We start from the raw sequence: 17,534 nt of genomic DNA on the forward strand, positions 1-17,534 counted from the left end.
AATACGCAACTAATGAATCATCGAACTTTACATCGGAAACCGAGGATGTACTGTATGGTGACTAACATAATACAAAATCATTAAAAAAAAGAAATAAAATAAAATGTGGTGTTACTATTTCTTCATTGTCTTCTGCGACAGTGCCACGATCCTTCTAATTCAATGCAGGAATACTTTTCTATAGTCCCTCATGCCCGGGAAAGCACCGGTCCCTCAATAAGAAAGTCAAAATGTTGTCTGAACGAAAGGAAATAGTGTATGTTTTTGAGTAGCAAAATTGTAGTAATTACCACATTGGCTTAGAGCTGTGGTCAGTAATGTTTAACATTTTGTCTCTAAGCAGTGAGAATGAGGAGCGTATTAAAAAGTTGTTTACATGCTTCTTGATACCAACTTCACATTTTTATGTTGGTTCCAAAATATTGTAAATGTGTGTAATATAGCTATAAAGATACACCATCTATAAATTCATCTATATTATTACTCAATGAAATTTTGAACTTCTAAAACTATTCACTCTATATTTCACTTATTTGGTACTTTTTAGATACAATTTTTACTACAATTTCTATTTATGCATTACTAGTCTTGATTTAAATTTAACTGTTGCTTCTTGCATGGCAACAGTTAGGTATTACACTGTTCTTCTGTTTTCTTCAGAAAGCTTATAGTAGCTTAAATTTATGTTTGTTTTTATAAGTATACTTGATTCTACTCTATAAGAATATATTATTCATAGTTTAAAAATATTACATTAAATCATTGTTTTATCTAGTACTGATAAAATTAGTAAGACAAAACTAATCTTACTTTAATATTAAGAGAATTTGGTCAGAAAGTTTTGGTTTCTGGGAAGTGTTAATGTGATAAAATAAAACAAAAATGGATATTAAACAAACTGACCAACAATTATTTTAGGAAAAGCAAAATTAATAAGAAATTGAAAAGGTGGGCCTGAGAGAAATAAAATTAATAGAATGGATTATTTAACATGATTTATTTTAAGAAGTAAGGAGGACTATAAAAGAAAAGATGAAATCTAGTTTGCCACGTAATTACCCATAAAAGGAAGTTTTTTAAGATTGGGTGGTTTAAGCTAGGAATGTTTAAACATAAAATTCTTCACAGGCCACTTGAGCAGAAATGGCTACCAAAGTGTGAAATGATGACTGAATAAATATTAAAAAAAAAAAAGAAATCTCTAGTAATGGAAAATTTTTATCATCTAGATAGTCTTCAGAAAAATTTATTGAAAGCAGTTTTGAAAAGCATGAAGGGTTTTTTAGAGTGAGTAGACAATTTCTACTTCACTGAATACATTACATGCACCAAATGAAAGAGGAAAGGAATAATCATATAATTAGTATTAAGTAATATGGCAGATGTAACTGAAGACATAAAAGCAGACGTTAGAAACAGTGGTTACAACGCTATAGCTAAAGGTAGGAGGAAAAACATAATGCATGCTGTAATACCAGTAGAGAGTTCTGTCTACACATTGCCAAGAAGAAAGACCAATCCCACAATTGTCTTAAAAAGATAGCAAACTGTGGGGGGTGGGATTCTCTATGCTTAGTGCCATGCACACAACTTTGTGATTTAGCACAAAATAAGGGTAAACAATAAAGAATTTGTCTATTCAAAACAAAACAAAACAAAAACAAATGCCTCATAAAGGCCCTTCCTGATTCTTAGGGCTTCTGTGGTACAGGATGGTGAAATCTGAAACAAATTATTATGAAGATGTCTGGCATATCCAACTGTACCTATTAAGTATTGTTCAAGGTATATTAATCCCATGCAAATCTGGGGCAATGGTAGGAAGATCAGGAAGTGTTATCACAAGGTTTTGAGTGTGTGAATGTCTTTAGGTCCAATATAACTTTAATTCTCTAAAAAAAATATTTAATTTACTTTCTATCATAGTGCTAATGTGCTGGGATATTGATGTTAGTCATGCTAATTTATAGCCTAAATCATTGAAAAAATGATTGACATGAAAATGGCCTTCTGCTTTCTGGTACTTCAGCATATTCTTTCTCTACTTACAAGATTACTACGTATCTACCAAAAGGTATCACCAAAGCTTCCCACCAACCATTTGTACTTGATTAAGGAGCCTTGTGTTAGTATCGATATCAACTTCCCAATTACCGCCTTTCAGCCTTCCTCAAAATCTAGGACCCAAACTTTCAAAAGATTTTTTTTTACATTAAATTGTTTTAAAAACAAAACAAGTAATAAAAAAAAGGCTTATGAGATAAAGAATGATTTGCTGAAGTCAAGCTTCAATATGAATTAACAAATTTGTGTATCATGTTTAAATGTTAGTCATACAACTATCACCAGATTTATTCAACCTTTATAGGAGCATGTTGCAGACAGAAACATAGGAGGCTTTAGGACAAAAGATGCCCATTAACGCACATTTCTTTCCTAATCCAGGCGTTAGATTACTTTTCTGACTCAAGGTGAGAAGGTTTATGCAGGCAATGGGCTAAAAATTGATTCAGGAAGTGGAGACAAATATCTTTAATAAATCTGAAATGCTATACAATATTATAGTAGTATTTTACATTATGGAGAAAACTGCAATTTGGGGTACTTATAAATATTTTTATGCATTTGATCGACATGCAATCATAAATATGGTACATTCTATTTTTGTATTCTCTATTTACATATGCATTCTTGAATATCTAAATATGCATTTACCTACAATTATGATAGACTGCAATTAACTTAAGGTAGAGATTATCTATTATTCATCTTTGTATTGTCTCATTTCTTCAACAGTATCTGGCACATAATCAATGTGTGTATCTGGTCAATCAATATTTGCCATTTGACAAAATGAATAAATGAATCCACGAGGCATGGAGGATGCATGGTTGAACACATACAAACACGCATTTATAGAGAAGTTTTATATACATGTGCCGTACTCATTCTATGAAGAATATACAGCACCATTCATAAGAACATGCTTTCAGCTGGCTACCAGTCTGTCATTTCTCACTGAAAGGAATACTGATTCACCACAGGAAACACTTCATTTGTAAGAACCACAGTAATAGGCAAATATTTTCTTCCTTCTTTCCTTCTCTTTTTGTTTCCCTTTTTCCTCCCTTCCCCCTTTCATTTATTAATTCTTCCCTTTATAAAATCAGATGATCACATTCTAGCAACTTGGGCATGTAAAAATTTTACTTATTCAATGATATAAATTGTGTGATACTTTAGTTATTGTCCCAAGATGCAGCCAATAAAGAAATGTTTTTCCTCCTATGACAAAAATCCTAAAAGTGCCTGTCTGATGAATACTTTGGCATGGAAACCAGTTATAGGTATTAAATTAAATATAATTTAATTCAATCAATTTAAACTGTTGTCTGAAATTAAAGTGCTGGTATGCAGGGACACAAATGGCATGTGTGAATTTTGGAATCAGACAGACCTGTATTGTAATCTATTCCCTCTTCCTCACAAAGGATGTATCCTTAGGCAGTTCACGCATTTCAGGTTTTTAGTTTATAATAACAGAGAGAGTGAGAGAGCGATACTTCCTGCTTTGCCACACAATGTCCACAAATGCAGCCTCTTAGGATGTCAGCTTTGTTTTCCTCTTAAATCCACTTCCTTTTTTACCTTCTATGCTACCTTTCTATTTTTTATGTTTTCCTTTGACTGCCTTAAAAGATTTTTCCTTGTTCCCTCCTTTTTTTTTTTTTTGGCAAGTAAGTTGATTATTATAAAAGCTAAAAAATTTACACATCATTTAACTTAATTTAATACAAATGATGATATTATGAATATTAAATTATAAATTTAAAGACTGTATATATATGCCAATATCTATATAATTGTAATTTCTGATTTGTATGCCCATTGGAAGAAGTATTAGGCTTAGGTTAGGTTTGATATTCCTTTAACATAATGACTTCTCTCTGTTACTAACTTACTACAAAAAAAAAAGGAGAAAGAACATATTTTCTTGAATAATGATAGTATAAAGAATCTTTAATTTATTTTTTACTCTTAAATCAATGTTGCTAATTAAACCATATGTTCCTGATCCTTTTCTTGGAAGTGCATAAAATTAGTTTGGGATCAGGTACTAGGTTGAGGATTGACTGATCTAGATTTATTGACTTGTTCCAGCATGGAATATGAGCAAAAAAAATAAATCTTTGTTGTTAAAAGCATCTGAAACTGTGATTATTTTCTATAGCAGTAAAATCTGGAGAAAGCAGTCTATATAGAGAAGAAAAACATTTAAATTGTTAAAGAGGTAACATTAACAAATGAAAATATTATGTAGTTATATTGTATTTGGTTTCTTTGCTCTGATTTGCTGATTATATGACATCATATATATGAATATATGTCCCCAAATCAAGGGAAGATAACATGACAACATCAAAGCTTTATAACAATAGCTGCCCCATACATGTAACTCTGTAATAAACGTTCTTTGCTAAGCAATGCCACTATATTCTCAACGCAAAAACTGGGCTTCAAACTTGTACAGAAAGACGTGATATCTGTATTGCGTGTTTTCCCCATGGCACGGCTAGCATGTGAAAGCTAGGACGAGCTACAACTTGTTACCTGGGATCATAAAGGATAGAAATTGATGTGACAGCTTCTCTTGGCCTTTACTACTCCAAAACACACGCACATCTCATATTTTCTGCTTTGAAAATCTGCCAAGGGGCAGGAAAGCAAATAAGGAACATGCAATGACCTGACTCTTGAAATGTGGACAGCACAGGCCGCTAAAGTTGAATTGCTCAATACCCCTGCTGAAAAGTTGGGATCTGTTCGAAATCACTCATGACAAGTTCCTTGGGCTCTTCTCAAATATTCTCTATGGGGCCATAAGGTCGCTGGTCCACAGGGAGGAGCACTGCTCAGCCTGACAGCAAGACTGGGGAAGAGCACACCGTGTAGTCTCCTTTCTGCAAGGCCAGTATTTTGAGAAATCAACGCCTTAATTAGCTGGAATGTAGAGAATAATTCTACCTCTTTCAACTTTGTGACAGAAACAGAACTCATTAGCCTCTTCCCAAAAGTCCCGACAAAAGCTTCTTTAGCACCTGTACATTTCCTTATGTGCTTCTCACCCTGAGGACTTAGAAAATAATGCTGAACTTTTAATAAAATAATTAGATTGGAACAATCACAAAACCAAAGAAAATGACCAAATGCCTAGCGCTGATCTCTCTCTTAATGAATGTCCCTTTGGTATTTATATATTCCTTTTGCATCCTTCTGCATTTAAAAATTCTATTTCACAAAGGTTTATGAAGCAAATTTCTCTGTGTATTTTCTTAGGTAATTTAGGGCAGACCCACTGTCCTTTCTTTCTCAATAGCACTTAAGCTGGGCTTTACTTACTGTAGATCGTCTCCCAGTTACTATCCTTGCACTGCTCATCTTCTCTTGATGCCACACAGCACCTTATTTTCAATAATAAGCATTAAAAAAAAAAAAAACAAAAACACCACCACCTGCACTTTACTTTTCATCTTCAGACTCTTAGAAGCCCAAATTATGCCAGGTTCTGATCATTTATGTCTGGTGTATAAGGCTTTAGGACTTTCCCTTTTAATTTTTTTAATGTTTATGTTAAGAACAATACTCTATGGTCTTTACGCACATTATATTTCTTAATCCTCAGAACAATTTTAGAAAGCGCATGCTATTAACATTTCCACATCAAGATGACAAAGGAGCCAGAGGAGAAAAAACGAAACAAGCAAAACCGACTGCACTCCCAAGATAGGATGTCCTCTATCACTTGGCTCTTGGGTGCCTTGTTTACCAGAAGCCACTTTTAAAAAAAACATTTTTTTAACTGAAAAATATCTTTGTCCTCCTTTTCATTGCTAATTGGGATTCATTTTAAAAATTTATTTATTCGTTTTTTTCAAACCCATGGCTTCTTGTTCCGGCAAGAGCACCATGTCATCAAGACCTTTCTGAAACATTCAGATGACTGTGATACTCCATATTTCAAACATTATCCCCTATTGCTTATGGAATGGATTTCAAATTTCTACCTAAGCATTCTACATTCCTCAGAATTATTTCACTGTCTAATATTATTCTCCAATCCTCTTTTATAAGCGTCATTTATTTACACCACTCAAATCCCCAAAGCCCCTGCCATGGTCCTTCTTCCCTCATGTCTTTCCTCAAATAGACTCCGAGTCCCTCGAGGGCAGGGGCTATCCCTGACTTTCCTCTTCTACCCTGTCCATTTTTGATAGAGATTCCCAGACTAAAAACAATAAACAAACAAACAAAAGGCAAGGAGAAGAGAGAACAAAAACAAAAAAAAAATATGTTCTAATAAGATAGGTTGGTGAATTAAGCACTATTTAGTTCTTTATGGAGAGCTATTTAACCTGAGTTCCAGAGCACTCAGGAAACACCCCAGGGAAGCATTAGGTGGAAATCATGATAAAATCAATCATTTTTCTATTTTTTTCTGACTCTTGCAGTTTTTGAAAATTTAATAACAAAGTAAGAGCGGTATTACGGTGATGATAGAAGGATGATCATATCACAGGCTGTCAGAGCTCACAATACAACACAGTCACCAAGACATCATTTTTTATCAACATTAGCTAAGAATATACTATATGCAGAATGTATACTAGCTATTGGGGCAAAATAGATAACTCAGACACAGTTTCTTACTGGAAGGAATTTATAATCTGCCAGAGAGAAACAGACATATAAATTTAAAGAGGCCATAGAGTGTATAACAGGCAGCATTCCCAGGCCAATTTCACAGAAATATGTTCCATGTCCAAAGGCCACACACAGATGAGAGGTCAATTCCAGCCATAAAATATGGAATATCAGAGAGGAATATGAAAAATGTAAACACATACACATATTTTCACACATGAATGATCAAAAGGAAGAAGATAATTTCATGGAAAACCTTTTTTCCTAAAAAAGATGAACAAAAAAAACAGATGCCCATGTAAATCTAACTAAACCAAAAAAAAAAAAAAAAGGAAAAAGTAATAGATTGGGGGGAAATGCTCAGTGTGTTATTTTAAGCTTTTGTTTGAAATGAAGAAGTAAAACATAAAAACTAACATTGCTATCTTGTTTTTGACCAAATAGAGAACTGTTCTTGCTATGGGGAAGAAGAAATAATATATATTATAAGAAATGTCTTGGAGTTTTGCCATTTTCAAAACAGTCAGTGCCTGAATTGATATGATTTCAGAAGCAATGCACTATCAGAGTTAGATCTTTTTGGTTCTCCATTTTCAGATGACAGAAATAATTTTAAAAACTGCTTTTTTCTTCTCTTTATGAAAAAGAATATGCATTACACAGATAACTATTTTTAAAAAGTAAATATGCCCCCAATTCAACCAATAATAGGTAACCATTAGCCTTTAAGCTACATAAGTCAAATATTTTTGTGTTTTGCTCACTGATAAACCCTTTGGTGCCTAGGATGTTGTCTGGTTTATAGTAGGTGCTTAATAAATGCTTTCTGATTAATGGATATAGAAAGAGAAGATTGGCAGTATTTTTGTTCTCTAAAAGGGTAAAGTATGAATCAATCAAGGGACAGACACCTGGTTCTTATAGACTTTGGATATACTAGACTAGGGATTATAATGAGAAAGTACAAAGATATTTGCATGCATGTTTTTACCCTTGGGAAGAAAAGTTAACAAAAGAGCACAACACAAAAACAAAACCACACACCTAATAACTGAATGATACATGGTTGATTAAATAAAGTAGGGAAAATGCAGACAATGGAACACTGGGCAATCACTAAGAATAAAAGCATCTAATTATATACGTTGACATGGAATTTGTTCAGAATGTATTGCACAGTAAACAGACATAAGAGAGAGTCTCTCATTTTAGTATCCGATAATCTGCAAGTGTATATTTGTATAAAGAAACTGAATGAACAGAAACCAAATACAATTGTGGTTGTTATTAGGAAATATGGATATTTTGAAAAAATTAGCAGGAAAAATGATCAGGATTGTAGATTTTATTTCTAAAATTAAAATTTATGGTCTAATAAAAATAATAACAGAAGAAAAATGTATTTAATATTGACATTGAAGAGTTCTTGTATTCTACTCTGAGAAGGAATACTTTAGTTCATTTTCTGCCAAAGTCTGTCCAAATCGAGGAAATATTGACTTCGTTGTGTTTAGGAGTATAGAAAAACGAATGATTTCTCAAAAAAAATCATAATATGAAGAAAAGCCAGATTAAAAATGTAGTGTGTACAAAAAACATTAATGGAATTCTCGAATCTTTGCTACACTAACTACAATGTTAAGATCTCAGCCAAGAACCACTTGTCAAAGACAGAACTAGAGTTTGGGATACCCAAGAAAACTTCAGCAAGTTACCTAAAAAAAATATAAAATCATGCACAGTGTTATACCACCAAGATTTAAAAATAAAAACCACTTCTCAGTCTGGATCCGTAGTCATGATCAAACCCAAGCAGAAATAAAGGATCTAGTGGCTCTAAACACAGACTAAACTTTCAGACTAATCTTATGTGTGCTCATACAACAGCTCTTTCCTATGGAGGTTTTTATATATACATACTAGAATTATATTTCTAAAGAAGAAAAATCAAAAGCTTAGAGAACCCAATAGGCCACATCAAAAATAACTGGAGGAATGAGTATATGAATCCAGGTAATCATGACTCCAAAACCCACGCTCTTTCCATTTACTGTATCTTGTAGAATCAACAGAATTTCTTTACTGTCTGTCTCACTTTGATAGTGATGGTACCAGCCAATAAGTGAATCTTTCTGGTACTGTTAATACAAGAGACACATGTGAGCAGAATAAGGATTTGAATATGCATTCACAATCCAGACAACAGAAAGAAGAGTTCTAAAGGGAGGAATCCTTCACTTCTTTATTGTCCTATAAAATTTTTTTTCATGAATCCTTAAACACTGGTTATTTATACCAAGGAGAATTTTTTTTTAAAGTACATTTCAGTATCTTCCTACTTTTTAGCGGGATGGGCCTTCTGTGAACCCTATCTCTGGAGGTTAGAAGCCTAAGATCAAGGTGTCAGCAGCTTTGGCTTCTTCTAAGGCCCCTTTCCTAAGCTTATTTATTTTATTTTGTTTTATTTTATTTTATTAATTAATTTATTTATTTATAAAAAGATTTATTTATTTATTTGAGAGAGTGAGAGAGAGAGGAGAGTGAATGGGGGGAGGGGCAGAGGTTGAGGGAGAAACTTAAGCGGACTCCATGCTGAGTGTGGAGGCCAACACAGGGGCTCGATCTCACGACCCTGAGATCCTGACCTGAGCCAAAAGCAAGAGTCAGACACTTAAGTGACTGTGTCACCCGGTCTTCTAAGCTTATAAATGACTCTTTCTTTCTGTCTTCACAGGGTTTCCCCCACTCACCTTGTGCCTGTATCCTATATCCTGTTCTTATAAGGACACAGTCATATTGGATTAAGGCCCATCCTAACAATACTATTTTAAATTAATTACCTATTTAAAGGCCAAATAAAGCCACTTTTTGAGGTATTGAGGATCAGGTCTTTAACATATGAGTTTGGAGGATGCATAATTAAACACGCGTATCCATCCATCCTATTGGTTCTGTCTCTAATATGATATATATATAGTTATTACATATAACTATATATAATATATACATACAAATAGTATATCACAAATTATAAAGTACTTTTTCCTCACTAAATTTTGATTCTTCTCTTTTGAGAAATTTAGCTAAACCCAAGTCAATTAAGATTAACTATTCACTTGCCCTGTGCCACACAGAGATGATATCTGAGTTGAGACTAGGGGGATAATAAGATGTAAGTGGAAAAAAGATAGGAGAAGCATTTCAATTCAATGAACTCTTTGAGCAAAACACCTAAGTGGAATGAATGTTCCTGTAGTAATGTGACAAGGTTGTGTGTGTGCCTATGTCTATGTAAGTATGCTAGTAGCAGCAGGAGAAGTAGGGTAGCTACAAACATGATTTATTATTGGAAGATGAAATGTATTATAAATATTGCTAAGAGATAATGCTGTGGAAGTAAGTCTATGTTTTAAAGAAAGTTAATTCCAATATTAATAAAAGTCTGACCCCAGCAAGATATCTCAAAAGTAGGTATACAGAGTTAACTTGATTTGAGTTGAATAGGTCTTCACAGTGTTAATAATTCCTAATTCTCACAACAAAGATTATAAAACAGCCCAAATATTGTTAAAATAACACCCATTAGATTTTTTTTTAATTTGGTTTTAACTTAATGCAATATACTAACTTTAAAAAATATAAAAACTCTCTCCACATAAGCATAAAAAATTCCTAGATTTTATTTTGGTCTAGGCTTTTCTGTGGAGTTTTTTTTACTTCCACATATAGTAATAAGTGAAAATGGCCATCAAGAGGCAAAAGTGAAGGCTTTCAAAGAACAAATCTATTTCTTAAATTGAAGAATACAGTAATAACATTTCTATGTGGGGAAAAAATCTGTCACCTTCATAGATCTGAATACTTTGTAGACTTTCCAAATGTGTATAAGCTCTGCACATTCAAATAGTTTTCCACTCGATGAAAAAAATAAAAATGTACTACCAACAAAGTAAAGCAAGCACTATATCTTATCTCTTAAAGCAATTTTTTGTTTCCTGTAAGGCTTTAAGATGAACTAGTACATACTAACTTTTCATTAAAGAAACATGACCACTACCAATTGAAATCTGAGGCTGAAATCCATGTTTCCGAAAAGCTCCCCTTATAAGGAGAATCGACCACTAGAAAGATATCCCGAGGGCTTAATATTCTCCTGTCATATAGAGCTTTCACAACATCTCCCTTAATGGACATCCAATGGCAAAATCCAATAAACCATTTATAATTCTTATCCTCCTTAAACTGTCTGGAGTTGATATATCTTTATTCTTTCTTTTTTTTCTTTTCTTTCTTTCTTTCTTGCCTTGAATTCATATTCTTTTACATTCTCTACTCCTTTGACTTGGAGGAATCTACTCTTTGACAAGTTCCCTCCAATTTCTATTTTTCCTCATTTACTTTTGTTGATGCCTTTATAACACAGTATCAAACAGTGGTATTTCCTAGATCCTTAATCCTCTACTCTTCTTTCTGTAAACCCACTCTTGTGTCATGGCATAAAATGTACTTCATTAAATGGCCCCAACATATCTCTCTAATCTTCTCTTTTCCCATTTTGCTATGTGGGCTACGTTCTGTTCTCAAAAAACATCACCTTACTTTCAGACCTATTCTCTTCCTCTTTCAAGAAAGGCTTTTAGCCATTTGCCATCTGTACAAATACTACATATTTTTCAACATACTATGAAAATATCACTTTATCTATAAAGTTTTTCTCTTTCCAACAAGCAATCATTAATTGATCTCTATTGAGATACTTTCCCACAACACTTTGGTCATATTTCTTTGTTTGTTTGTTTCAAATTTTTATTTAACTTCCAGTTAGTTAATGTATAGTGTAATATTAGCTTCAGGAGTAGAATTCTGTGATTCATCCTTTACATATAACACCCAGTGCTCATCACAAGTGCCCTCCTTAATGCACTCACCCACTTAACTATTACAACAATTGTCAAATGGAATTTTAAGGTTTTTAAATCCACTCATCTACCAAAATAAATTTTAAATTCTTCAAAGTAAAAACCACGTTGGAGTTAGTACAACATAAAGAAAGTAGTACAGAGTAAGAGTTATAACCAGGGCATGAACTTTAGAATCAAACAAGTGTCATCTGAATCTCAGGTATCCATTGCTTCCTAGTATGTAACCTCAGTGTTATCATCTGTGAAATGGGGATAACAATTACATGATGATGATAATGATGATAGTAACAACAGCATAATATTTTAACTTTATGTAAAATATGTAAATGCTTTACATAGTGCTTAGCAGAAAGTATTTGCTAAGTCAGTTGTAGCTCTTATTACTTATCCTCCCAAATTTACACAGGGTCTCATTCATCTTAGATTATCAATAAGCATTTGGCAAATGAATTAATGATAGCAGAATATCATTATCTCTTCTATGCTTCTTTTATACCTTAAGTTATTTGAGGGATTCAGTAAGCATTACTGCTACCATCAGAATAAATTTTAGGTTGTAAAAAACAAAGGCACAGACAAAATTTCCATAAAAACAAATGCACATAGAAATGGAGACAAACATACACAAAAGTAAAATATTTTTGTTCTAAAACTTTCCAATTAATGTATTTTTCCTAGCTGAGTTTATGAAATAGGCAGATTATCACCTTGAAAGGCTAGGTGCCTCTGACGATACCTGGTAAGAGTAAAAAGTGGAAGAGAACATTACTGTGGGCTGCTATGCCCATGAGAGATATCGATTCTGGGGACATAGGAGAATTCCCTGGGCAGTCATGTCCCTAGACCTATTTATGGGGAGGAAGGAGGGTGGGTCTGAAATGTATGTGTACTTTGCCTGGACATAATGAACAGGGACAAGATTAATGAAGACTGGGTCCCAGAGCAGGCATTACTAGTGTCCTAACATGAAGTAACATGAGTGCCTAGATCAATGTTTGGCCAAGGATCACTCTGGACTTATTAACTCTGAAATATCCATGAATCTCTTGCCCTTGCTCTTCTTCCCTCCAGTTGCACCATGCAGATTCAAGCACTTGTCACTCTTCTCCTGAAGTGGTACCAAACCTTCTCATGTGGTGTCCCTGCAGCTGATCTCCAGGGCTCTCCCCCCACATGCCAATGAGCATTACCTTCAAAAGCCAACTCTGTCAGCTCAAGCGTCTGACTCAAGTCTCTTTGGTTATTCATTCCTTTTGGGATCCTATGAAAACCTCGAACTTTGGCATAAACAGGATTCTAATTCACCTTTTCACTTTTGTGTCTTCACACTCCTTCCCCTCCCAACTACAGTCACCCTTCATTCTAGCCGTACGCAAGCATTCACAGTTCCCCAAATAGGCCATTAAGTCTCACATCCATGTTTTTGCTATGTTATTCTTTCTCTTTAGAATGCTCTTCCCAACCTCATTGAACCTCTTGAACTACATGAACCACAAAAGGTTGTCTTTTCTATAAAGCTTCCATTTCCATTCGGAACAAATCACTTGCTCTGCTAAGACTCCACTGCCCTCTCTTTTTTTCCTGTGTTCACACCTACATTTTAGAGGTTAGTTAGCTGTTTATGAATTTTTCACCCCATTAATTAATGAGCTCCTTGATGCTTAGGGTTAGATTTCATTCATCTTCACTTGTCTAGGAGTTAGCATGCTTTCAGTGCCCGTAAATATTTGCTGAATGGCTGTAGGAATTTAGGGTGGAGCAGATTGAGGTAGACCTGAAGAGCCTCCTCTGTCTTCACGTACACAAGGTACAAACCTAAATGTGAACTGAGAAGTGAATCAATGCCTTAACAGATCAGTTTATATACATTTTGTAGACTAATATTTAAAGTGGTATTTTTGGCTGTAGTTTATGTAGGAATATTGGTTTGATACATTCAAAGACCTCCCAGAAAAAAAAAGAAAGAATACCATTTTTTCCCTATGTGATTACTTTAATCACTTCCCATATTTTTTGGACTGTTATCTAAAGAATGACATTTTCTTGAATAACAATATAGATCATTTGTGAACAAAACTGAAGAGTTTTGATAATGAAACATCTGAATTTCAACACAATTGTGCTTAAAGACCATTACTAAGTACACTGTGACACCACCCTGGGGCTGTTATCAGGTGCCAATCATTGCCTCTGTTTATGACATTGGGTATTAAGGGGGATGTCACATATGATCCATCTCTAAAGCTCAAATGCAAAGTGCAAAAATTACTTCCATTATGATGAACATCGATAGTTACCCCAAAGGTGGTCCCTGAAAGTTCTCAGAGGAAATGAGGTTATTTTTTATGGACAAATAGAATCAGGAAGGAAAGACTTAAACTATTAGGAAACAAAATTTCTACCATGTACCTATTTCTTCTGTAAAGAAGTCTTTCTGGTTAAAGTAAGAATGTTCTCAGTAAAAATTTGGGAAACAAAATAATGTATTATTTCAACAGCACTTGAAAGTCAGTTACTAAATAAAGTTCACTATTCCAAATATAGTATAGACGACAGCAATAGTCTAAAAACACCTGCTTCTGTACTTCTTTAATTAAAAGCCACTATTCTAGCAATTGTATTTTTATTAGATAGTTCCCTGAGCTTTTTCATTCCCTCCATTATATTTCTAGACACCTTAGCTGACTGTGCTGCATACACTTGTCGGCGAGCTAAGCAAAGGTTAAGTGTGTGTGACACAGATGAGCCCCGAGATTAAGTATACACTGTGAAATGCATGTGGATGTTCATGATTTAAACCAATGAACTGTGGCCTGAAATGATGTCACACGAAGCGCAGTGGTAAGTGGAAGGTTAAACCTACTTGCATCTCGGCTCATTAAACGCAGTTAAAGTGCAAATCCCCTCATTCTGACAGTAGTGATCACAAGGGTTCTCTTTCTGGTCACAGCGCTGACTTTTAAACCCCACAGAGCATCTGTAGAATTTCAGTAAAATACAGCTAAATAAAGCGTCTGACTTTTTTTTTCTAAATATGTTTCAAATTTATTTCATACAGAGATAGTAACATATGAATAAAACTCAGTCAGGTATGCTCATTCCTCTCTCATTCACACTCATCACATGCTACTCTGACAAGGTGGTGGGACAGAACATGGATGTGGATCATATGTGGACGTCATTCTTCTAGACAAGTGGTGGTAAAAGAAAACTCAAAATAGAAACCACATAAGTGGAATGATTTTATTTCAAGTTGTCCATTCTGGACAGAGGGAAAACATTAAATTCTAGATTTTCTCATGAGCAGAGGATCTCCAATACTTTCCAAATGTTTAGAAACCCATATTCAAGTTAATAAATTCCAAAGGAGACAGGGGCTTCATAGGCTTGCATAATACAACACTCAAAACCTGATAGAAGCATCAAATAGCATTATACACTTGAAAAGATACTACAAGTTCTTTTGAAAAGAATGGCCGTAAGTACCAAGTGTTCGCAGATATGATTATGCCTGGGTATCCCATATCTGAATAAGGTCAATGAAATTAGAGTAATTTTCCCTGGCATTTCCAAGTTCAAAGATCTATGAGTGTCTTTAATGGGTATGATGCTACGAACTGAATGAGCTCTCCCTTATGAAATCACTAGCAACTGAAGAGGGAGGACAGTAAGCAGCACATGAGCCACTGAGGGACGATTCTCGATCAGAGATGTCCATGAAACATTCATGTAAAATGTATCACCCCCCGCCAAATAAAATGTATTACCCCAAGAGAAGGAGAACATTAGAGGAGGGATTCCATGTACATACAAAGTCATACCACAAAATGCCCACAATGTTATACAATACTCACAGACACACAGGTACATTTGTCTCAGGGTCCAGCTGGCATGTGCCACCATTGTAACAGTAGCCATCACATAACTGACAGCTAGAGGCAATCTTTCCATTAGTGCAGCTGCAGCAACAAAGAAAAAAGAAATCTCATTGTTACTGGCATCATCACTGTTGAAAGCTGACATAAACTCTGCAGATGAGAATACTCATCATAGAGGAGTAATGGAGTGCCTGGCTAAAAGTAAGTTTTCAGAAAGACAGACTTCCTGCGGGCAAAGATTTTTTTTTAACAAAACAATGAGAGACAAATGTTTTCTTTTGCTAATTTTCAAATTTTCAACCCATTTGCTTAATATAAAATTTTAATATAGCTATATATATGTGTGAAAAAATATGCTTTAATGTCTATCACTTACTCTGCAGGCAAACATTAGCATCAGTATCTTACTCCCTTTTCATATTACTAGGGCTTGGTGACATCAGTGTGAATTATAAACCACATGATCAAATATTCTGGAAGCAAATGCTTCAGCTATTTCTTGTAAGCCGGAAAATCTGGTCCAAAAAAACTGTTAAGAGTTTTAGATTCCTGGTTTTGTAAGAAAGTATAGGATTATCTGGTAGTCATTTTATCCCACTGCTTCTCTTTGATTGTATACTATCATTAATGTCATCTTTTTTTTTACTATAACACATAAAAAATCATTGGAAGTTCATTGCAAAAATAAACAGTAATGTTATAGGAAAAATATGTAGTCTGGCAACAAGGTAATGAGGTAGGCTTTCTTGGAAAACTTATGGAAACAATTCTAATTTACAGCACACTACAGGTCTGAGATAAGAATAAACACTATGGCTATTGCTGTATGGAAAAAAAAAGAACAAGCATAACAATAATAGGAAAAATACAGAAATTTTCTTATTTGCCGTGTTATGTCTTGATATGAATACTATTAGATTGGACATTGAAAATTGTTGGGGGAACAGACAAAAGTGCATCGACATTCTAAATTATCAAGAGATCTCTTGTATGAAAAGTAGGGTGATAGATTCATATAAGCCTTGGCCCAAGTCAGAATTACAACAGATCATGCCACTATTCTGATTATGAAATCATGTTGGCACTAGGTGCTAGGAAGCACTCAATGGTGTCACAAGCTTGACACATAAATCAGGTTGCAATATCACTGATCACTTTGATCCTCTCTGTGATGGATATCTATTGTGTTACATCCATAAAAGGGTAATTCCTAATGATTGGTTCGATGCCTGAAATGATCAGTTGGTGATCCTGATTAATTTGCTCTGTGAATATGCATTTCACCTCATGTAAGTGGTAAGCCTGCTGGAAATACACCAAATGGCTTATCATTTTTCCAGGTGTTAAATTTAAAGATATTTTTGAAGAGCCTGTATGTTAAAATCACATTTCTCTTCAAGAAGAACAGAAATGATGAGTCAATCATGTACTGGCTACAAAATGGAGATATATGAATATAGAACCAGTAGGGAGAAAGAAGCAGTAGTTTAAAGTTTCCAAGATTTAACAGAGAATGCTTTAAATCTAGAGGTATCTGAATATGGATGCAAAGTGAACAAGTATACATTTAGCAGTATTGGTGTCTGATATGTTAAATGGATCTGGGAGACTTTTCCTTGCCCTCCATCCCAGCCTCCTTGAAAATCAAAGAGTGGCAAGTTATAGTTTCTTTTTCTACCAAAAAGACAACGTCAAAGAGAAAAAAAATAGCTCATTATACATTAAAGGATTTCCTACAAAAAAGATAACTATACACCAAATATCAGCTTTTAAAAGAAAAAAAAGTCTAAGTATTGATTGCTTTTAAACTACTGCTTTTAAGAGTTATAAAAGATGTTGCCTCTTTTCTCCTTCTAAAGGTTTTGTTTGAATCCTAAATTGAAGACAGGCATTTGTATATATTTCAAATGTGAAATACAAATTACTCAAATCATTATAATGCATCAAAGAGTTCAGCACATATTTTAATGCCGGTTTTCATCATAATTTCATTTCTTAGAGGCATCTATCTCTCTCTCTCTCTCTCACACAC

The 17,534-nt window shown here is 34.2% G+C and overlaps 1 protein-coding gene across 1 annotated transcript in view; it reads right to left on the reverse strand.

Annotated features, from left to right (window-relative positions):
* LRP1B (LDL receptor related protein 1B) overlaps nt 1-17,534 on the reverse strand; it is a 1,837,899-nt gene that overhangs the window by 18,180 nt on the left and 1,802,185 nt on the right. Inside the window, exon 85 of the mRNA XM_034642051.1 lies at nt 15,479-15,583. Within this exon, the coding sequence (XP_034497942.1) occupies nt 15,479-15,583 (105 nt within the window). The remainder of the gene's footprint in view (nt 1-15,478; nt 15,584-17,534) is intronic.

This window comes from Ailuropoda melanoleuca, chromosome 2, assembly GCF_002007445.2.
Source record: "Ailuropoda melanoleuca isolate Jingjing chromosome 2, ASM200744v2, whole genome shotgun sequence".
NCBI classification, from domain to species: Eukaryota; Metazoa; Chordata; class Mammalia; order Carnivora; family Ursidae; genus Ailuropoda; species Ailuropoda melanoleuca.